The sequence below is a fragment of the Phalacrocorax carbo genome, chromosome 6, assembly GCF_963921805.1.
Source record: "Phalacrocorax carbo chromosome 6, bPhaCar2.1, whole genome shotgun sequence".
Classification (NCBI taxonomy): Eukaryota; Metazoa; Chordata; class Aves; order Suliformes; family Phalacrocoracidae; genus Phalacrocorax; species Phalacrocorax carbo.
In genome coordinates, this window is record NC_087518.1 from 15225683 (window position 1) to 15241469 (window position 15787).

The 15787-nt window shown below is 38.6% G+C and overlaps 1 protein-coding gene across 5 annotated transcripts in view; it reads right to left on the reverse strand.

Annotated features, from left to right (window-relative positions):
* CCDC66 (coiled-coil domain containing 66) overlaps nucleotides 1-15099 on the reverse strand; it is a 30118-nt gene extending 15019 nt beyond the window's left edge. For 3 of the 5 annotated variants that reach the window (XM_064453874.1, XM_064453873.1, XM_064453875.1), the window contains exons 1-12: nucleotides 14998-15099; nucleotides 13668-13732; nucleotides 11332-11354; nucleotides 10108-10528; nucleotides 9100-9235; nucleotides 8825-8928; nucleotides 7728-7852; nucleotides 6257-6433; nucleotides 5263-5394; nucleotides 2355-2608; nucleotides 1859-1943; nucleotides 844-1005 (exon numbers count right to left, since the gene is read on the reverse strand). In XM_064453874.1, the coding sequence (XP_064309944.1) occupies nucleotides 844-1005; nucleotides 1859-1943; nucleotides 2355-2608; nucleotides 5263-5394; nucleotides 6257-6433; nucleotides 7728-7852; nucleotides 8825-8928; nucleotides 9100-9235; nucleotides 10108-10528; nucleotides 11332-11354; nucleotides 13668-13732; nucleotides 14998-15008 (1695 nt within the window). In that variant the 5' untranslated portion in view covers nucleotides 15009-15099. Of the gene's footprint in view, nucleotides 1-843; nucleotides 1006-1858; nucleotides 1944-2354; nucleotides 2609-5262; nucleotides 5395-6256; nucleotides 6434-7727; nucleotides 7853-8824; nucleotides 8929-9099; nucleotides 9236-10107; nucleotides 10529-11331; nucleotides 11355-13459; nucleotides 13524-13667; nucleotides 13733-14997 lie in introns of those variants that run through there. The other 2 variants (XM_064453877.1, XM_064453876.1) reach the window with 2 other exon arrangements.
* Between the last annotated feature and the right edge of the window lie 688 nt (nucleotides 15100-15787).

Sequence of the window (15787 nt, forward strand, 5' to 3'; positions counted from 1 at the left end):
TTTGTTCTAGCATCTACAGGCAGATGCTACAAGTTTCTGTCCAGAAAATGCAGAGAAATCAGGGAGCCATATGTCTGCAGGTTTTAGAGGGGTGTGTGTTTTTAGAATCACACTGTCTTATGACATCATGGAATTATGCTACTGTTCCAAATATGAAGCAAACGTTAATGGCTGGTACTGTGCCAGAAGGAAGAATAAAACATCAGACAAAGCTTTTAACCTTTTACGGACTCTTCTGTAACAGGTAAGAATGTATACGCATGTAAAATTTTTATGTACCAAAGGTCAAAATGTTACCTTTGATTCAACTTTTGTATGAGACGAGTATGTAAAGCTCAGCAATAGTTACAGAGGACAAAGCTCTAGAACATGAATGACTTTTAAAATTACTTTTCCAGAATATATTCTGAAAAGTATTTACTCCGGAGTGAAAGCACATCCAGTCAGGTAAAGTTCATGGTACTGAAGCAACTTAAAAGCATCAAGTTAGCAACAACAATTGGATCACATATTTGAGTGGTTTTTTTTCTTTATTTTAAAATTTGCATTTTAAAATGTATGTTTCATTATTTAAAACTACAATTCCATTTTTACCTGTTCTTATCCGTTTCTCTTAATGAAAAGGCCCTTGTCCAGAAAAAGAAACCTGCCTTAAACTCAGATGATTCTACAAGTTTATTAACTGAGGAAACACATTTTGATTTCAAATGTCTAAATTTCAGATAGTTTTAATTTTCAAAATTATGAGGCAACACCATTTTGAAGGTGAAGAACAAGAACCATTTTCTGCAAAACCCAGTATTATTGCAGACTATCTGCACTAAAGAAAATGCAAAACCCCACCTCCTTTTGTTTTTGTTTCAGCATGTCTTCTTCAAACTGTTTCTGCATTTGTTCTTTTTCTCGTGCTAGGCGCTGTTCTTCCTCTTGTTCTTCCCATTTTCTCTGCTCTTCCTCCAGTTGTTTCTTCTTCCGTTTTTCTTCTACCTGAGCCATTATTGCTTTCTAGTAGTATCAGAAAAAAAGGAAAATTAAAAGATATAACATTAGAGGTATTATAAGCTATATATTCTAATACTTCCATATAGGTGCCTAATAATTGGATTTGGACAAATAAAAAATTATCAAGACAATTTCTTTCAAACGCTTCTGTTTCTTTTAATTTCTCACAAGAGAGGCAGTTGCCTTCCCCCCACTTTTTTTTTTTTGTTTGGAGGGGTGGGGGGGCAGCAGTGAGAACCACCAGCCCAATAAAGCAGTTTGAAATACTCAGAGAGAAACAGAAGTAGCTTTTTATGTTTTCAAAAAAGCTTTATTTTTCTTGCGAAGAAATGGTGGTCTGATTTTTACCTTATGTACTCAAAGCTAGTATTTCAATCTAGCAGAAAAACAGCTTAACCAGAACAGGCTCATTACATTTATACTAAGTCACTGTGCTAGAGATGTCATCATGCAGATATACATTCAATTAGAGCGTCACAGAAGTAATGTAAATGACAGTAAGGTAGATAAAAATCTAAAGATTCATGGAGTGGGTACCTGTAAATATCAGTCCTCCCAATGACAGTGAAGACTGAAGAAAAATGCACACAAATCTACTAGAGCTCTAAAGAGTGCACTGTACTTTTTTTGAGGCAAGAATTCAGTTACAGAAATGCAATCATCTCTGTACAAACATTAAAAGAAAATGGTAGAGTCTAACTGAATGAAATACAATTAAACAACTGTAAACATGTAATCTGAAGCATGGAAGTCACTCACTGGATTCTGGTATTACATCTCATGCTTTATTGATGTGACAACACTACCTTTCATCCTATCATCTCATCAAAATAGTGTCAGTAAAACAGAAGCCTACCTGATGTTCTAACTGTTTCTGCCGCCGCCTGTCTCTCTCTTCAATCTCTGCAGGGTCCAGGAGTGCTGTCATTGAACGGAGGAAACTGTGAACAAAGAAACATGTAAATGGTTTTAATCATAAGAAAATAATCCTAAAGCCTTCCTTAATTAGGATCAGCTAGATTTCAAGTAATATTTTCATACTGATATTATTGCATTGTATTAATTTACAATTATTAAAATGAGGGGTTTGCACTGTATTAATTTACAATTATGAAATTCATTCTACTAAGGAACAAAGTATGGTTATTTGCAGTAAATTTTGTTAATGAACAATGGAAGCACTTGTGTCTTTCAAAAATGAAACAACAGGTATTTCTGAAAAAAGCAAAAGCCAAATGAGTAAGATCCAAAGTTCAGACTGAAAGAATCTTATTCAATTTTTAAAAAATTTCTGAGGAGGTATCAGAAATGTACCAGCTGGGAAGATGAATACCCTTACAAAGCTCACTCACCTGACTTTCTGACTGTATTCCAAAGCACTGTTTTTAGCAGCTTTTTCTGCATTTTCCACCTTTGAGGGCATGGGGTTGCCTAAAGCTGCAGGTGAAAAAGGGTGAATAAAAGCAGTCAGCTCCTTAGGGTCAGATGACAGGCAAAGACTTTCAGGCTGCTTTTTGTACATTCCATTTAGGGGGTGTTTTGCATTAGCATTAAGGTGGTTCTTTAAAGAATCAAAATGCATTGCCCATCTGTCATGCTCTTCAGCCTAAATAAATATGAAGCAACAAAAAAAAAACAGAAATGCGCTCAATTACGCTGTTTCTATAAAGTATGGTTAACAAAACAGACAATACACAATTGTAAAACAGGAACATTTTAAAAGCTCTGTTATGGGGCTGCAATACAGACAGTAGTTAATTCCCTAAATGGGAAAGCAGAAGTCTCACTGTTGCTTAAAATACAAGTCAGATCAGAATTATACTGCTGATCCATATACTTGGTCAGAAAAAACATACTGCTACTATATTTTCAGGAAAAAAAACCAACCCAAAAATTAGCAAGTATAAAAAAATTTGAAAAATAAAAAAGTAAGTGAACATGGATTCAGGCTTTTTGGTACTGCTTTTTCAATTTATATTATTATTCCATTCCATAATTTTTCTAATACTCCTGGGAACTGCTTGATTGAGAGGTCAGTACCCTGCCCACTCTGCCATACTCTCCTTTTGTTGTGTACATATTCTCTCTCTAGTAACATGAACAAGTGGCTGTTCTACATTTACCCTCTCCATTTTAATTCTGGATAGTAGCAGGATGAATGTGCTTTGTGCACAGATATTAATATCTAACTTCCTATTTTCAGCTAGACAGGCCCATTATAAAATAGGGCTTCTTTCAGAATCTCTTCCACCCACAGCTGCCACCATTGCTAGCCTAGCAAAGTACCTAAAACTGCTGTAGAGGTGACATACTGGGTTTAAGTCTCCCTTCTGTACCAACCAGGCGTATCTTTTTGGCTCAGTGTTGGCAATTCAGATATTCCATATAACAGATTTTCACCTAAGGGGCCTTTGTTTTTGCTATAGGTACTGAGAAGGTTTTATCTTCTGGCTAAAAAACTGTTTCCTTGGAGGGACTGGAGAATGGCCGCCTCAAAACTTGCATTCTGCAGGAAAAATTCTAACATAATCAAATCTGATCAGCCTTCCGCAAGTCCTTTCCTTAAACAAGAATTCCCTTGTGTCATAAAAGTTTCACATATATTTTAAAAGAAGCAAGAAAATCATAGTGTACATAATAAGAATCCAAATTATTCTTCCTTCTGTTCCCTGAGTTTTGTTCCCTTTGAATACTCTGTGGTGTAGAAGCAGATCAGAGTAGATGGACAATCTACATTATTCTTATGCAAGTCTGTGGTGCAATATGCAGAAGGGTTGAGAGTATAACACAAGACCTGAAAAAAAAGATGTTGACAAAAATGAGATTAAGTACATATTAACTTCCATTCATAAAGAGGCTGGAAGTGAGGATGCTGTTAGGTTGCTCACTGGTGACCACAACCATCTTCCCACAGCACAGCTATCAAATTAAAAACCAAGGCAGCTAATGAAGGAACCTTTCACAGCTGTGTTCCCTTCAGAGTGACAAAGCTCAATTTGCAAAGGAAATCTGATTCTTTCAACAACTGAGGAAATGAAAAGATTTATGTTGTGTGCAGGTATGTAACCAACCTTGGCAACAAGGGGTTTTTTTGGAGGGTCAGTAGTAAAAGCTCTCTTCCATTACTACAAACAGTAGAATTAAAATGAAATATTTATATCTAGGAGTTGTGTAATTGCTTGAATTGAGAGTAAAAATGGTAGCTTTTTAATCCAGAAGGCCACTGACTATTAACATTCATGTCAATCAAATTTTGGTAACCAAGATTCTTGTTAACTAACAATACAGAACATCTCATGATGTGAATATATCTCATGCATGGTGAAAGATATAATCCTGGGTTTAAAGCTGTGTACAGGAATTTGGAAATCTAGATTCTAGCCATAGGGCAATCTCACTCTGTGTTTCTTCACTTGAAAAGACAAAGAGTCTCTGGAAGACTGTGTCAGTATGAGGTTGTATGCAGAGTATTCCCCTGACCTTAAAACTACTAATATAGTAGAAAGAGTAACATGTAAAGGAAAAAAGTCAGCTTCCATATGAAGAACCTCCAGGTGTAAAAAATAATGTACTAAATTGGCCAATAGTGACAGTATCCCTTCAGGTATTCCACCTGCAAAGCAATTATATTGGCCACAGATGCAGCATAAGAGACCTACATTCAACAGCCTGGAAAAACCAAAGGGTAAAAAAGGTAAGGCTATTTTCTTCAATACTTTTTGGAGTACAAGTGTTTAAGAAAGTTTCGTAAGAGTGTATGTACATGCATGTGTATATATGCATATCAAAATAATATTGCTAGAAACAGGATTTGAACACCACTGTGACACACTGTAGTTGTCTGTAACATTTCTTCCTCTTTTCTCATCTCCTTCCATAGTCTACAGAAAATGTCTTTTTACAAAGTGTCTGGCCAGGGTCTCTACAACACCTTCCAAACCCTAGTGCTACCACACAATGGTGGGAAAGAAGACAAAGTATAGTAATATCACTGTTTTCATCTCTGCAGCAAGCATTTTTAACACCTTACACCAGACACATGGTAGTCTGTTCTCTGCCACCAAAATACTGGAATAAATACTGGCTGAATGTTCAGTTAGACTGGCCTATGGACTTATGGTGAAAACCTGGACATGCTGCAGGTAATTACATCTTTGTGGCTACTTCATTAGGTCTACGATTTCATCTTTTATTTTTCAGAACAAAAATGGGAGAGAAGAACTTCTATTATTCCAAAAATTTCCTCTAAACCACAGATACCTTTGATAAATTAAGTTTTTCTTCTATTTTTCGTAGCTTAGCTTCTTCCTTCTGTTTGTCCAGCTCTTCAAGCCACTTCTTCTGTTGCTCATGTTTCAAAGCACTAAGAGGTTGCTCCTGTGGCACAGCTTCCTGAAATAAGAGAGGTGCTAGTCTCTTCCTCGGACAAAAAAATTCAGTAGCCTTTTCTAGCCATACAGTTAAGGACTTGGCAGAAAACATTGCCTTCAGTTGCTGGGCACAACTGGGCTGTTCTCTTGCACAAAAAAATGAATGTAAGTTTGTAATGTATGACTGCTCCATAAAATGCTTCAGTTGTTAGAAAGACGCTAAATAAGCCAGTCTTTGAATACTATTCTAACTTGAACCATCAGCCTCTCACTCCAAAAAACCTTACTTCTATGTATCATGAGTAAAAATCCCTTCCTTCTTCCTATGAGTTACTGCTCAGTCTCTGTTCCAGGTAGATTCAGCACCACGATCAACGAGACAGTTGAGTGAACTGTCTCAAGTAAATTCTAGATACCATCTTCTGTTACTGCTTCTTAATGAATATCTGTATTATTTAAGAGACTCCAGTGGCACTCAGAACTTACAATGCTATCTGACATAAACCACTTTTCAATCAGTGCCTACCAGCAATAACTCAAAAACTACTTCTTGAACCTTCTGCCAGGAATGTATTTTTTTAGTGTCTTCTATTACTGATTGGTTCCCACTTCTCTATTTCTTTACTGCGTACTTAAAAGCTAAGTAACACTTCAGCTCACACCTCTAGTACTGTTCCTCACATCAGCCTTGAAAATGCTCGGTCTTCAAAGCATCAGTATTTTGATAAGCATTTATTCAGACACAATTCCCTAGACAGGGCAAAAAGGTCTACTGAATTCTTCTGGTTTAGAAGAACTTCTGAAGATACACATTTGTGGTCAATAAGTTAAAAAAAAAAAAACAAAAAAACCCCCAAAAACCTGCATGCAATTTAATATCTTACCCATAAAAGAAGTGCAGTGCAGTTGACAGCTGGTAAGTCAGAAGAACTGAAATCAGAAGACTGCCCAGCTGGAGCACTTGAAACATTCAGTCGAACTTTATTAGCCTCTGTGGTTAAAGCAGTTGTACAGACACAGCTTTCCTCAGTGGTAATAACTGAGTCAGCTGGACACATTGTCTGCAAATACAGTGACCATGAAGTGACTTGATTTATTTAGCTCACCTGTTTTGTTTGTATTAAATAGCCCTTATCATATTATAAACAAGTAAATAATACTTCTAGAAGCTGCTAGTCATTAAAACTTCAGCCAAAACTTGTAACTAAGCATTTCATATCCAGTGTTTCTTCATGTAGAATGAAACAAATTCTTATGGGGCAGAGTGGTAACTTTCCTAGGAATACTGAATATAACACAAAAAAAGCAATCTGCTGTGGGATATCTGGAAAGCCAAGGACACGTAGTGAACAATCCAGACTCAGGCTGTGTGGACTTAATCTGCCTGTGAACAAGAAGGCCTCAAGGATGTCGCAAGTTAAAACCAATCTATGTAGCTATTACTAACAAATGTGATTTTGTATTTACCAAGACTTACAAAGTGGCGTTGTACAAACTTACTATGGAGAGGTGCAGGAGGGCATTACGTCTTCCTAATAAGTTGCAAATTCCAAGGTTGGCCACAGACCCTACTCTGTGGACAGGGGCCGTATCCTATACCATCAGCAAGAGTGTGCCGTTACAGTGTAGCAAAACCAGGGCAATCCACATTCGGGAGTTGCTGATGCTGCTAGCGGCTATCCTTACGATAAAGTCCAAGGCCATACTGGCCAATTAACAATAGGCTGGTGTGTAATAAGGTGGTTAAAGAGCTATATTAACCGTGCTGTGTCTGTAATAAACTGGCATTTGCTTGATCATATTGGTCGTGTGCTGTGTCCGTGACTTCTGTGTCAGCAATCTGCAACCCTACCTTCTGTTTACCAGCAATCAATGTCACTGGAGAACGAGTCTCATCTGAGCATAATGTATTCATGATGCAGCATTTTTAGAGGGACAGCTGACTTTTAAAAAGGCAGGTTAGAGTGAAAAGTGAAATTGCTATGTTTATTATCTAAGCAATCAAATATACGTGAGAGCTCATGAACAATGTAAACAATTATATAAGCACAAATTACATCTGAGACTATTCCTCAGAACAGAACTAGAAAAGATTTATAGCTTTTAGTTAGGAATCAAGATGGAAGGACAGGAATGGGTTGTTCATACTACAAAGATCTTAATTTGTGAAGCTACAAATTTGAGCAATCGTAACTGTAAAAAAAGGACCTGCAGCAATTTGTGCCACAAAAGAGCTTGAAGTGACTGCTGAGGTTGAATTCTGTATTCGTACAGAAAAGAAAATCTTATATGAATTAAAAGTTGAACAGTGCTGTGGAAACTGTGTACTCTGCTTCTATTTATTGATAGCCTTACCTTATCTGGGTCAGCTGTTCCCACTTCCTCTTTATAGGCTTTATTATTGCCAGGTTTTGCCCAGAAATGACCCACCTCTCCCTCCGAAGTTTCTTTCCGTTTCTTCTTCAGTGCTACCTGTTCATCTTCAAAAAAAACCCAAACTCTAGTAAGACTTCCTAATACAGATGTGTAGCAGCTTTAAAAAAAAAAAAAAAAAAAAAGCAGCAATGCATGCCTACCCTGTAATATTGACTGTAAAATGGACTACAAGAGTAAGTCACCATTGTCTGACCGATCATTCTAAACCTGACTCAGTTCTCAAGAGTATTGCAGCTGAACCTCTGTCCAGAGATGAAGAGGTAATTGGGGAATCTCTCTGAGAAGACTACAAAACACAGAAGGCTTAACAATGTCCCCAGGGAAGAAGGAAAACCAACAGAAATAACCAAGTATATAAATTCTCTCCATTTTATTATACCAGTCTCGGACTACTGTAATATTATTAAAACCAATGGAGCTATACATGGAAGCTACTGACAATGCAGAATCAATCCTCAAATCATATGGTCTATACCCAAGTTGAAACAAAACACAATGCTCCTGCATGTGAATCATAAGAAGCTTAATTTGTCAAAGAGACTTTACTACTGTGTTAAACATCTTTATTTTTCTACAGAGATTCCCCTTGGTTGGTGATGGGGTAGGATTGCAAACTGTTTCAAGTTCAAATTGCAACTTTATATATTCAGTCATGCTTGCAGATTAGGGTGACACTTTTCCCATTAAAGAACAAATGAATTTGTTAATGAAAATGGCTACCAACTACTGGAAGAACATGACAAAATTGGTGGCAAGTAACTGCTAAAATATGAAGTATAACTGAATATATTTTGGCTAAAAAGCATTTTTTGCAAGAAGTTATAGATAATCTTTGCATAAAATTTTGGAACTCAAGAATCTTAATCTGTCTTGGAGACTAATAAAACTATAAACTTTCCAATTTGTAGCAACTGCACTGATAAAAGTAAATTTAAAAGAGCATAAAGAACACAAAATTTCTTGGCATCCTGAGTGTAATAAATTGATAAAAAATATATTCTGTATATCATAAGTACCTAATTCCTTCTTCCATTGGGTCTTTCTAAATTCTAATAAGGCTTTCTCGCCTTCTCTTTCACCCAAGGTACTAAACACGTCAGCAGGTTTCCATGAATCCTTTCTATAGAAAAGGAGGGAAAAAAAATTTAATTTTACCTAAAACGTTAATCTGTTAATTTTAGAGGTAACTTTTAAATTAGTATTTATAAAGATTCTTACTGTGATTAAGAATTACAATATGAATCTTTATTGGAGATAAAATTTTTGTAGACAGTAATGCAAATTTACATACATATCTTTCTCTCCTGGCTGCAGATATGCTTCTTGTTTCCTGCTTGATTCAGAGTTAGCTTCATTTGGAACTGATGAAACTTCACAAGCTTTTTGGAGCAACACTGTAATGTTTTCCTCTGATGCCTCATTAGTAGCTGTGGTAGAACATAAATATATAAAAATATATATAAATATATATGTGACCACTAAACTTTCTTCAGCAGAGTATATACTTTAAGAACAGCAGAAATTTGCAAATTCCGCACTATTTGACGAAACTGTTTTCAGCCCTGCTTGTATGGTTGAGGCACATAAGTTACAACATCGCAGGGTATTTTTAGAATGCTAGACTTAAACACTATTCTTGGCTAAGAACTCAGACTTTGGGACTCAACTGCAGGGTGTCTTGTTCTTGGTGGCAAAGAGCTGACCACCTCCATAGGTCCACAAACAGGAGTAAGTATATAATACAAGATATGCAATAGTTATGCTTCTGAGTAGAAGAATTGGAAAAAAAACCCCAAACTATTCAACTATAATGTTACAGTTAGGCAAAACGATATATGTACATATTCAGGCCAGAGGAAAATGGCACTACTACTCTTGAGACACACAGCAAGAAATTAACTCTTCACAAAACCAGAAAGACCTATCCCTTTGAGGTACTGCTTTTTCCAAAACTCCTAATCATAATGCTACAGTGCAGTTCTATGTTTTTCCCCCCGATGTAAAATGGTTTATTTTTTCATGAAATATTGACAGAATTGCTCACTGTTTTGCTCTTCAAAGTACTGGAATACTACCAAGCAATCCTTAAATTTTACTGTTAAAATTACTGAATGCTTGGTTCCGCACAGTAAGAGGCAATTTCATATCCATAACAGCAAACAGTGTTTTGTCTGAGACCGTTAAACATGAGTAGCATCTCTGCAACTTGCAAATAAACTTAAATTATGAACTCAAAGTTAAGCTTTCACATTTTGCTCTGTTTCCATAAAACTAACTTATTCAACTATTGGTATCTTACCCATTTCTTCTTGCTTTTCTTTATGAGCCTCAGAGATGCTTCCAGTTCCTCCTTTTACAGTCATCAAAATCTGCTGAAGCTGTTCTTGTGTTAAACACACCAAACTTCTTAGGTCTTCAGCTGATACATGTGGGTTTTGAGGTTTCTGTTTACTTTTTTTAACAACATTAGGATTCTCTGAATCAGGATAGCTGTTTGCACTATCTCTTTGGAAAATCAGAGTGCGATCTTCAGTTGTGGCTTCATGTGAGGAGTGTTTAGTAACTTGTGGTTTTTCACTTTTTGTCATTGATAAGCTTGATTCACTCCTTGGTTTTGTAAAATTTTCCTGCTTGATACAAGCATTTTGTGTTGACCTCGGAACATGTCCAGTACGCCTTATTCTCAATGCCTGTTTAGGTGCTCTGGCTTTATTACCCATCTGTTAAAGCAATAAGATTTCACCATATATTAAATAAGGAAATAGATTTGCATAGGTAACAACTAAAACCAAGATTGAAGCAACAAGTAAAATAAGTGTAATTTTTCTTCTCTGTTACATCAATAGAAACTAACTCAGTATAAACTAATGAAATATCTTCAGGAGTACTAGGACTACTTTAGAAGAGGATATAGCACCTAAATTTGTATATTTAAAAATGACAGTATGAAAAATAACTTTATGTAGCATAACATTTAAAGGAATTAATAAACATTAATTCTGCTTTTCGTTGGTGTTTCTCAGGCATAGCTTCAAACAGGTATATATTTTCACCATAAAGCCAGTATTATTTCGATCTTGATTTTTCCATTCTGTACTGAAGTTTTATCCTTTTCAAGCTTCTTGATGTACACTTGTAATTATCTCCTATGTACTGAGACCTTTTTCTGCTTTCTTTCCTTCCCCAACTCACTGCATTCCAGGCTACTCAGAGACAACTTAGACAACTAATCTGGAGCTTCGGATCCCTATTTTACCAGAATCCCTCTAAGGTCTCTGTCCCTGTGCTGCTGTAACTTCTTGGCAAAGTAAACTAAAGCATTTTGCAAAGGTAAGAGTAGTCATAGAATTTTTAATTAGCCTTTTTAACAGCTATTATGAACCTGAGAAATACTTATTTATCTTTCATAAACATCATTGATTACAAGTATTTAGACAGTTCAAATGTGTTCTCAAATCTTTGTGTTAACAAATTAGCTAGTTAATTTGTGTGCTCTAACCAAAAAAGTAATTTTTACACTTACCTTCATTGCAGGCTTTGATTTATCTTTTGGGAAACAAATGCAGAAATATAAGAGACATATTTAATAATAACCTCCTCCTGAAAAAACAATCTTGAGAAATTAATAAACTGTTACATTCATCTTATTTTTGCAAGGGGGGGGAAAGTACCTTCCCCACAACATCTGCCCCAATTGTATTATTTTACTTCTTTTTTTCTTTTGGGGGGGTGGGTATTTCAGTATACACACTTCAAAAGTATGTTGGAAAAAAAATTAGATATATTTCAATACTTATTTCCAATTTTATGTAGATCTAATAAAATTATTGTGAGTCTGATCCTCTCCTGCTACTCATTCTGTTTCTCAGACAGCCCTGTGGTAATGGCTTGTTTTTAATTGCTGGGTTTTTGTGACTTTTCAGTTTGCTTCCTGTGTCATGTCCTTTTCCAGGATAGTCCCTGCATCCAACCCTATAATGTTATCTGTCTCCATCACTGACAGCCTGAAGAAACAATACCTGCATAACCACATCACCCACTATTGTACCCTTCAGTCTTTTAACCCGAATCCTAGGGAATGTACAGAGATGTAGTGGTCTCAAAACAATATTAAGTACTATGTTTAATATAATACTTATTAATAAAGAATATTAGAATACTGATTAATAGAGGCAATGTGGTACTCAACACAAGAAATCCTGCACATAGAGCTAATGGAAAAGGGGGAGAAAATAGTAGGGATGATGTTTTAGTGGAACGTGTGTTGGAAATAAGGCTTCTTCAGCTGCACTATGCAATTATTGCTCTGGCAGTGGTTGTGCACATTTTGCACTGGTAGCACCTATACTTTTTTTTAATTACCAATTTAAGACATTGGGGAACACTGTTTGTGAAGTCTGCAAAACTACACTATTAATAGTTTCAAACCTAGATGAACATTTTAAAACTTGGGAGTATGCTAAATTGTTGTCTTGTGGGGACAGGCATTAAATCCTGAATCATCTTTATGATGTTTCAGTAGTAAGGGTGCTCTGTGGCCATCTTTATTGCTGGGTTCTCAAGCACTCAACACTCATCTGAGTAGGTAGAAGTCACTTTTGACTTCATCCTGGCTATTCAGAAAAGAAATAAGGTGGGACTCTATGTGCTATGCAAACCCAACCTCTCTGTGGAAAGGAGAAAGAAGCATAAATAGGGTCTTTGCCACTACAAGGGGAAATACATAAAGGTGAACTCCAGAGTGCTGCTTTCAGGTTATCTTCGTTTTTTCCCACTGTAAAAGTGAAACAACTATCTCAAGTAGCAGCTTAAGCTACTACAGAATAATCCTACTTTAGCCCCTAAAACTGCAAGCAGTATTTGACAGTGCAGAAAACGGAATTTCAGAAGAAATACAATTTGATCCAATTTTTGACACTATTAGAATCAAGGAAGTGCTGTTTGTATCAGTTGTATAAACATGTTCATTCCTGAAGAAGACTGACTGTTCAAGGCTAATTCAAAGTCAAAGATAATGCTTTATCTTAAAGCACTCTGGGATGGACACTGCCCCTATCCAGCTGATAATGTTAACGATGGTTGGAAAAGGCAAAAGTTGTAGCATTGCTTTTTAGGTGTTGCAAGGTTTTGCCTCCGGTAGACTGGTATTCTTTACTGACTCAAAACTTTCCCATAATGCCTCATTAGACAGCTCTCTGGTAAATGGAAAAATGAAATATAATTTAAAGGGCATTAAACAAAGAATTTCTGTATCCTGACTACTATGCAGAACAGTTAGGGAAAGTAGACTTGTGCTTGTATAGAAACATATGTCTGACAAATCACAATAATATAATTTTTTAAAGCTTAATTATGAACATATACTGGAAAAGTCAACCTCAGAAGGTAGTAATGAGATCTGGCCTAAATAAACTGCTTACTGAAAATTATAAACATCAACTACCAAATACTAAAGCTGTTTTAAAGTCAGAAATGTGACTATAATGATGCAATTCTGTGTAAATTAAGCAGAGAGTTATTAGGTCTCTTTCCTTGGAAAGTAAGGTGCTATAAAATTATAGAAATTCGCAGGTTATGTCAGTCAATATGTAATAGTACTTTTTTTTTTTAATGAATGGAGAGACAAGCTGTAAAGAGTCAAGACTACTTGCCAGATGTTCACTAGTGTGCAGACTACTCAGAAGTTCAGTATCATCCCAGACCAGTGACCAGCTGGTAGGTAAGAGGACATGTAAATAACAATGCACAAGTATTCTTATTTGAAGAATATTTCAATAAAGCTTTGCTTCACATTGCTTCGATCTTAAGTTTAACTTCAAGAAGCTTTAAAGATGACTTGAGATAATTTTTTAAAAATACCGGAAGAAGCTAAAATTAGCCTAGGCTTTCCATCCAACACTTCAGTTTCAAGCTTCAGTCCATCTCTGCAAAATATGAGAGAGAGAAGGGGGGGGAATCTGAAATATTAAATAATCTGATAACGGTAAGACTTTTACATTAATAACAAGGACAATTGTACTTATTATAACACTGTATTTACTGTTGGTCCAGATGGTCTTTCATACCCTAAGCTTTCTATGTTTGTGAGACGTTACTTAATACAAAGAAATCAACAGGTCTTGAAGAGGGTATATTTTTGATACTGGAAAATTTGGATTTGCATGCTACAAAGTAAATCTTCATGCTGAAGGTGGTACTCTGCGTTGTTATACATAGCAATATGCCTCCATCAAGAATTTAATATCCAACAACATAAACTGTGTCTACAAGAAATGTTAAACAAGCCTCCCTGAATGCCAGTGCTGATCACAGAGAGGCTGTATTCTGAAAACACTCTTTACCTGTGCTTTCATGCAAAACGGTCCACATTTTACAGTGGAACAAATGTTATTATAAGGGTTTTAAAAAAAGAAAAAAAACAGTTGGCAGTGTTTGGGTGTATGAGTGTAAAGTACCCAAACGCTTTTCTTTCTTCCTTGCATTAATTTGAGAAATCTAGTACGAACCTTGATGTTCAAAATAACGCTTATCTTTAAAAAAAGCCTAACACATATAAAGCTGGGAAGCAACTTTCCAATTAATACGGCAGGTGAGAAGCGCTGGAAGCTGTAATTCTGGACGTTCAGGCACCACACGGCAGCTGAGCCGAGCCCAGCAGCTCTACTCCTTCGCGGAGGCTTTGAGGCGGCGGGGCCGCGTGGGAGGTTCGGGCCCTGGCGCGGTCACAGGGGCGCCGCTCCGTCCTGCCCCTTGCCGGGGGCTTCCCCGGCCTGAGGGAACGCGGCGGCCTGGCTCGGAAAGTTGCCCGCCTCGCTGGCCCCGGCGCGTGGTACCGGCGGCCCTCTCGCACCTGAAACGGGGCGTTTTGAAAGAGCTTATCCCTCAAAGCTGCTTTCCAGGCCCCTCCCGTGGCCCGCCCAGAGAAGGGTCTACTAGCCCCTCGGCTTTGCCACGCAGAGCGCTCCCGCCACCAGCGCCTCGGCCGCGAAGCACTAAGCGCCTTAACGTCGGCGGGCAGTGGGATTCTCCTCAGAGCCGCGGCACCGGCCCGCCACGCAGAGGGAGGCCGGGCAGACCCCCGGGCCGTGAGGGGCTGGGGCCGTCCCTCCCCGGCCAGGGCCGCGTCCCAGCCGGTGGGAGCGGCTCTTGCTGCCAGCCCAGCGAGTCTCTTCCTTCTGTCCCTCCTTACCCCAGATTCATGGCGCTGCCCGGCTACGAGCGGGGCTGAGGAGGGCCGCCCGGCAGCGGCCCACATCGCTCCCTGTGCAGCGCGGTTGCCAGCCTCGCACAAGGAGCCGGGAGGCGATAGGCTTCCCGCGGAGCGGCGGCTTTGCCAATGGGCTCCTCGCACACTGCGGTGTCGGCCGCAGCGAGGCGTTGTGGGGGATGGAGTCCCGCGGCCGGGAGGTGTAGCACGAGTGCCCCGCCTGAGGCCACAGGTCCCGCTGAGGGCGCGAAGCGGTGGCGGGGCACTATCCCCGGTGTTCGGGCGGCTGCGGAGGGAGGAAGAGAGAGAGGAGATGGGAGCGCTACGGCGGGTGGAGGAAGGGCGGGGGCCCGGCTCCGGGCCGCTTCTGCTCGGGGCGCCAGTGGGGCCCCCTCCTCGCGGGACGACGGGTTTCGTCCTTCACATCTGCTCTCTCTAACGGGTAGTTCCATCCAGGAGGCTCTTTGGGGCTCGCTTTACTTTGGTCTAAATTAAGGGGTTTCTGCGTGACCGTCCTGCTGAGCTTTGCGTTTGGCGGCTTTCCCAAACCGTGCCCTGGATGGTGGTGGGTGTTCGTGGTCCTTTTGTGATGTTCTTGAGAAGCGTTTTGGGAGCTGGATATTAAGCACCGCCCACTCTGTTGTTTTGTTGGTATAGCTTCTTGACTGACGGGTCATGTAAACATGCAAATTCAATGAATCTACATTTTCTGGAGAAACGTATTCGACATATGTGAGTAGGATTTGGCTGCTTTAAAGAGTATAGTCAGATT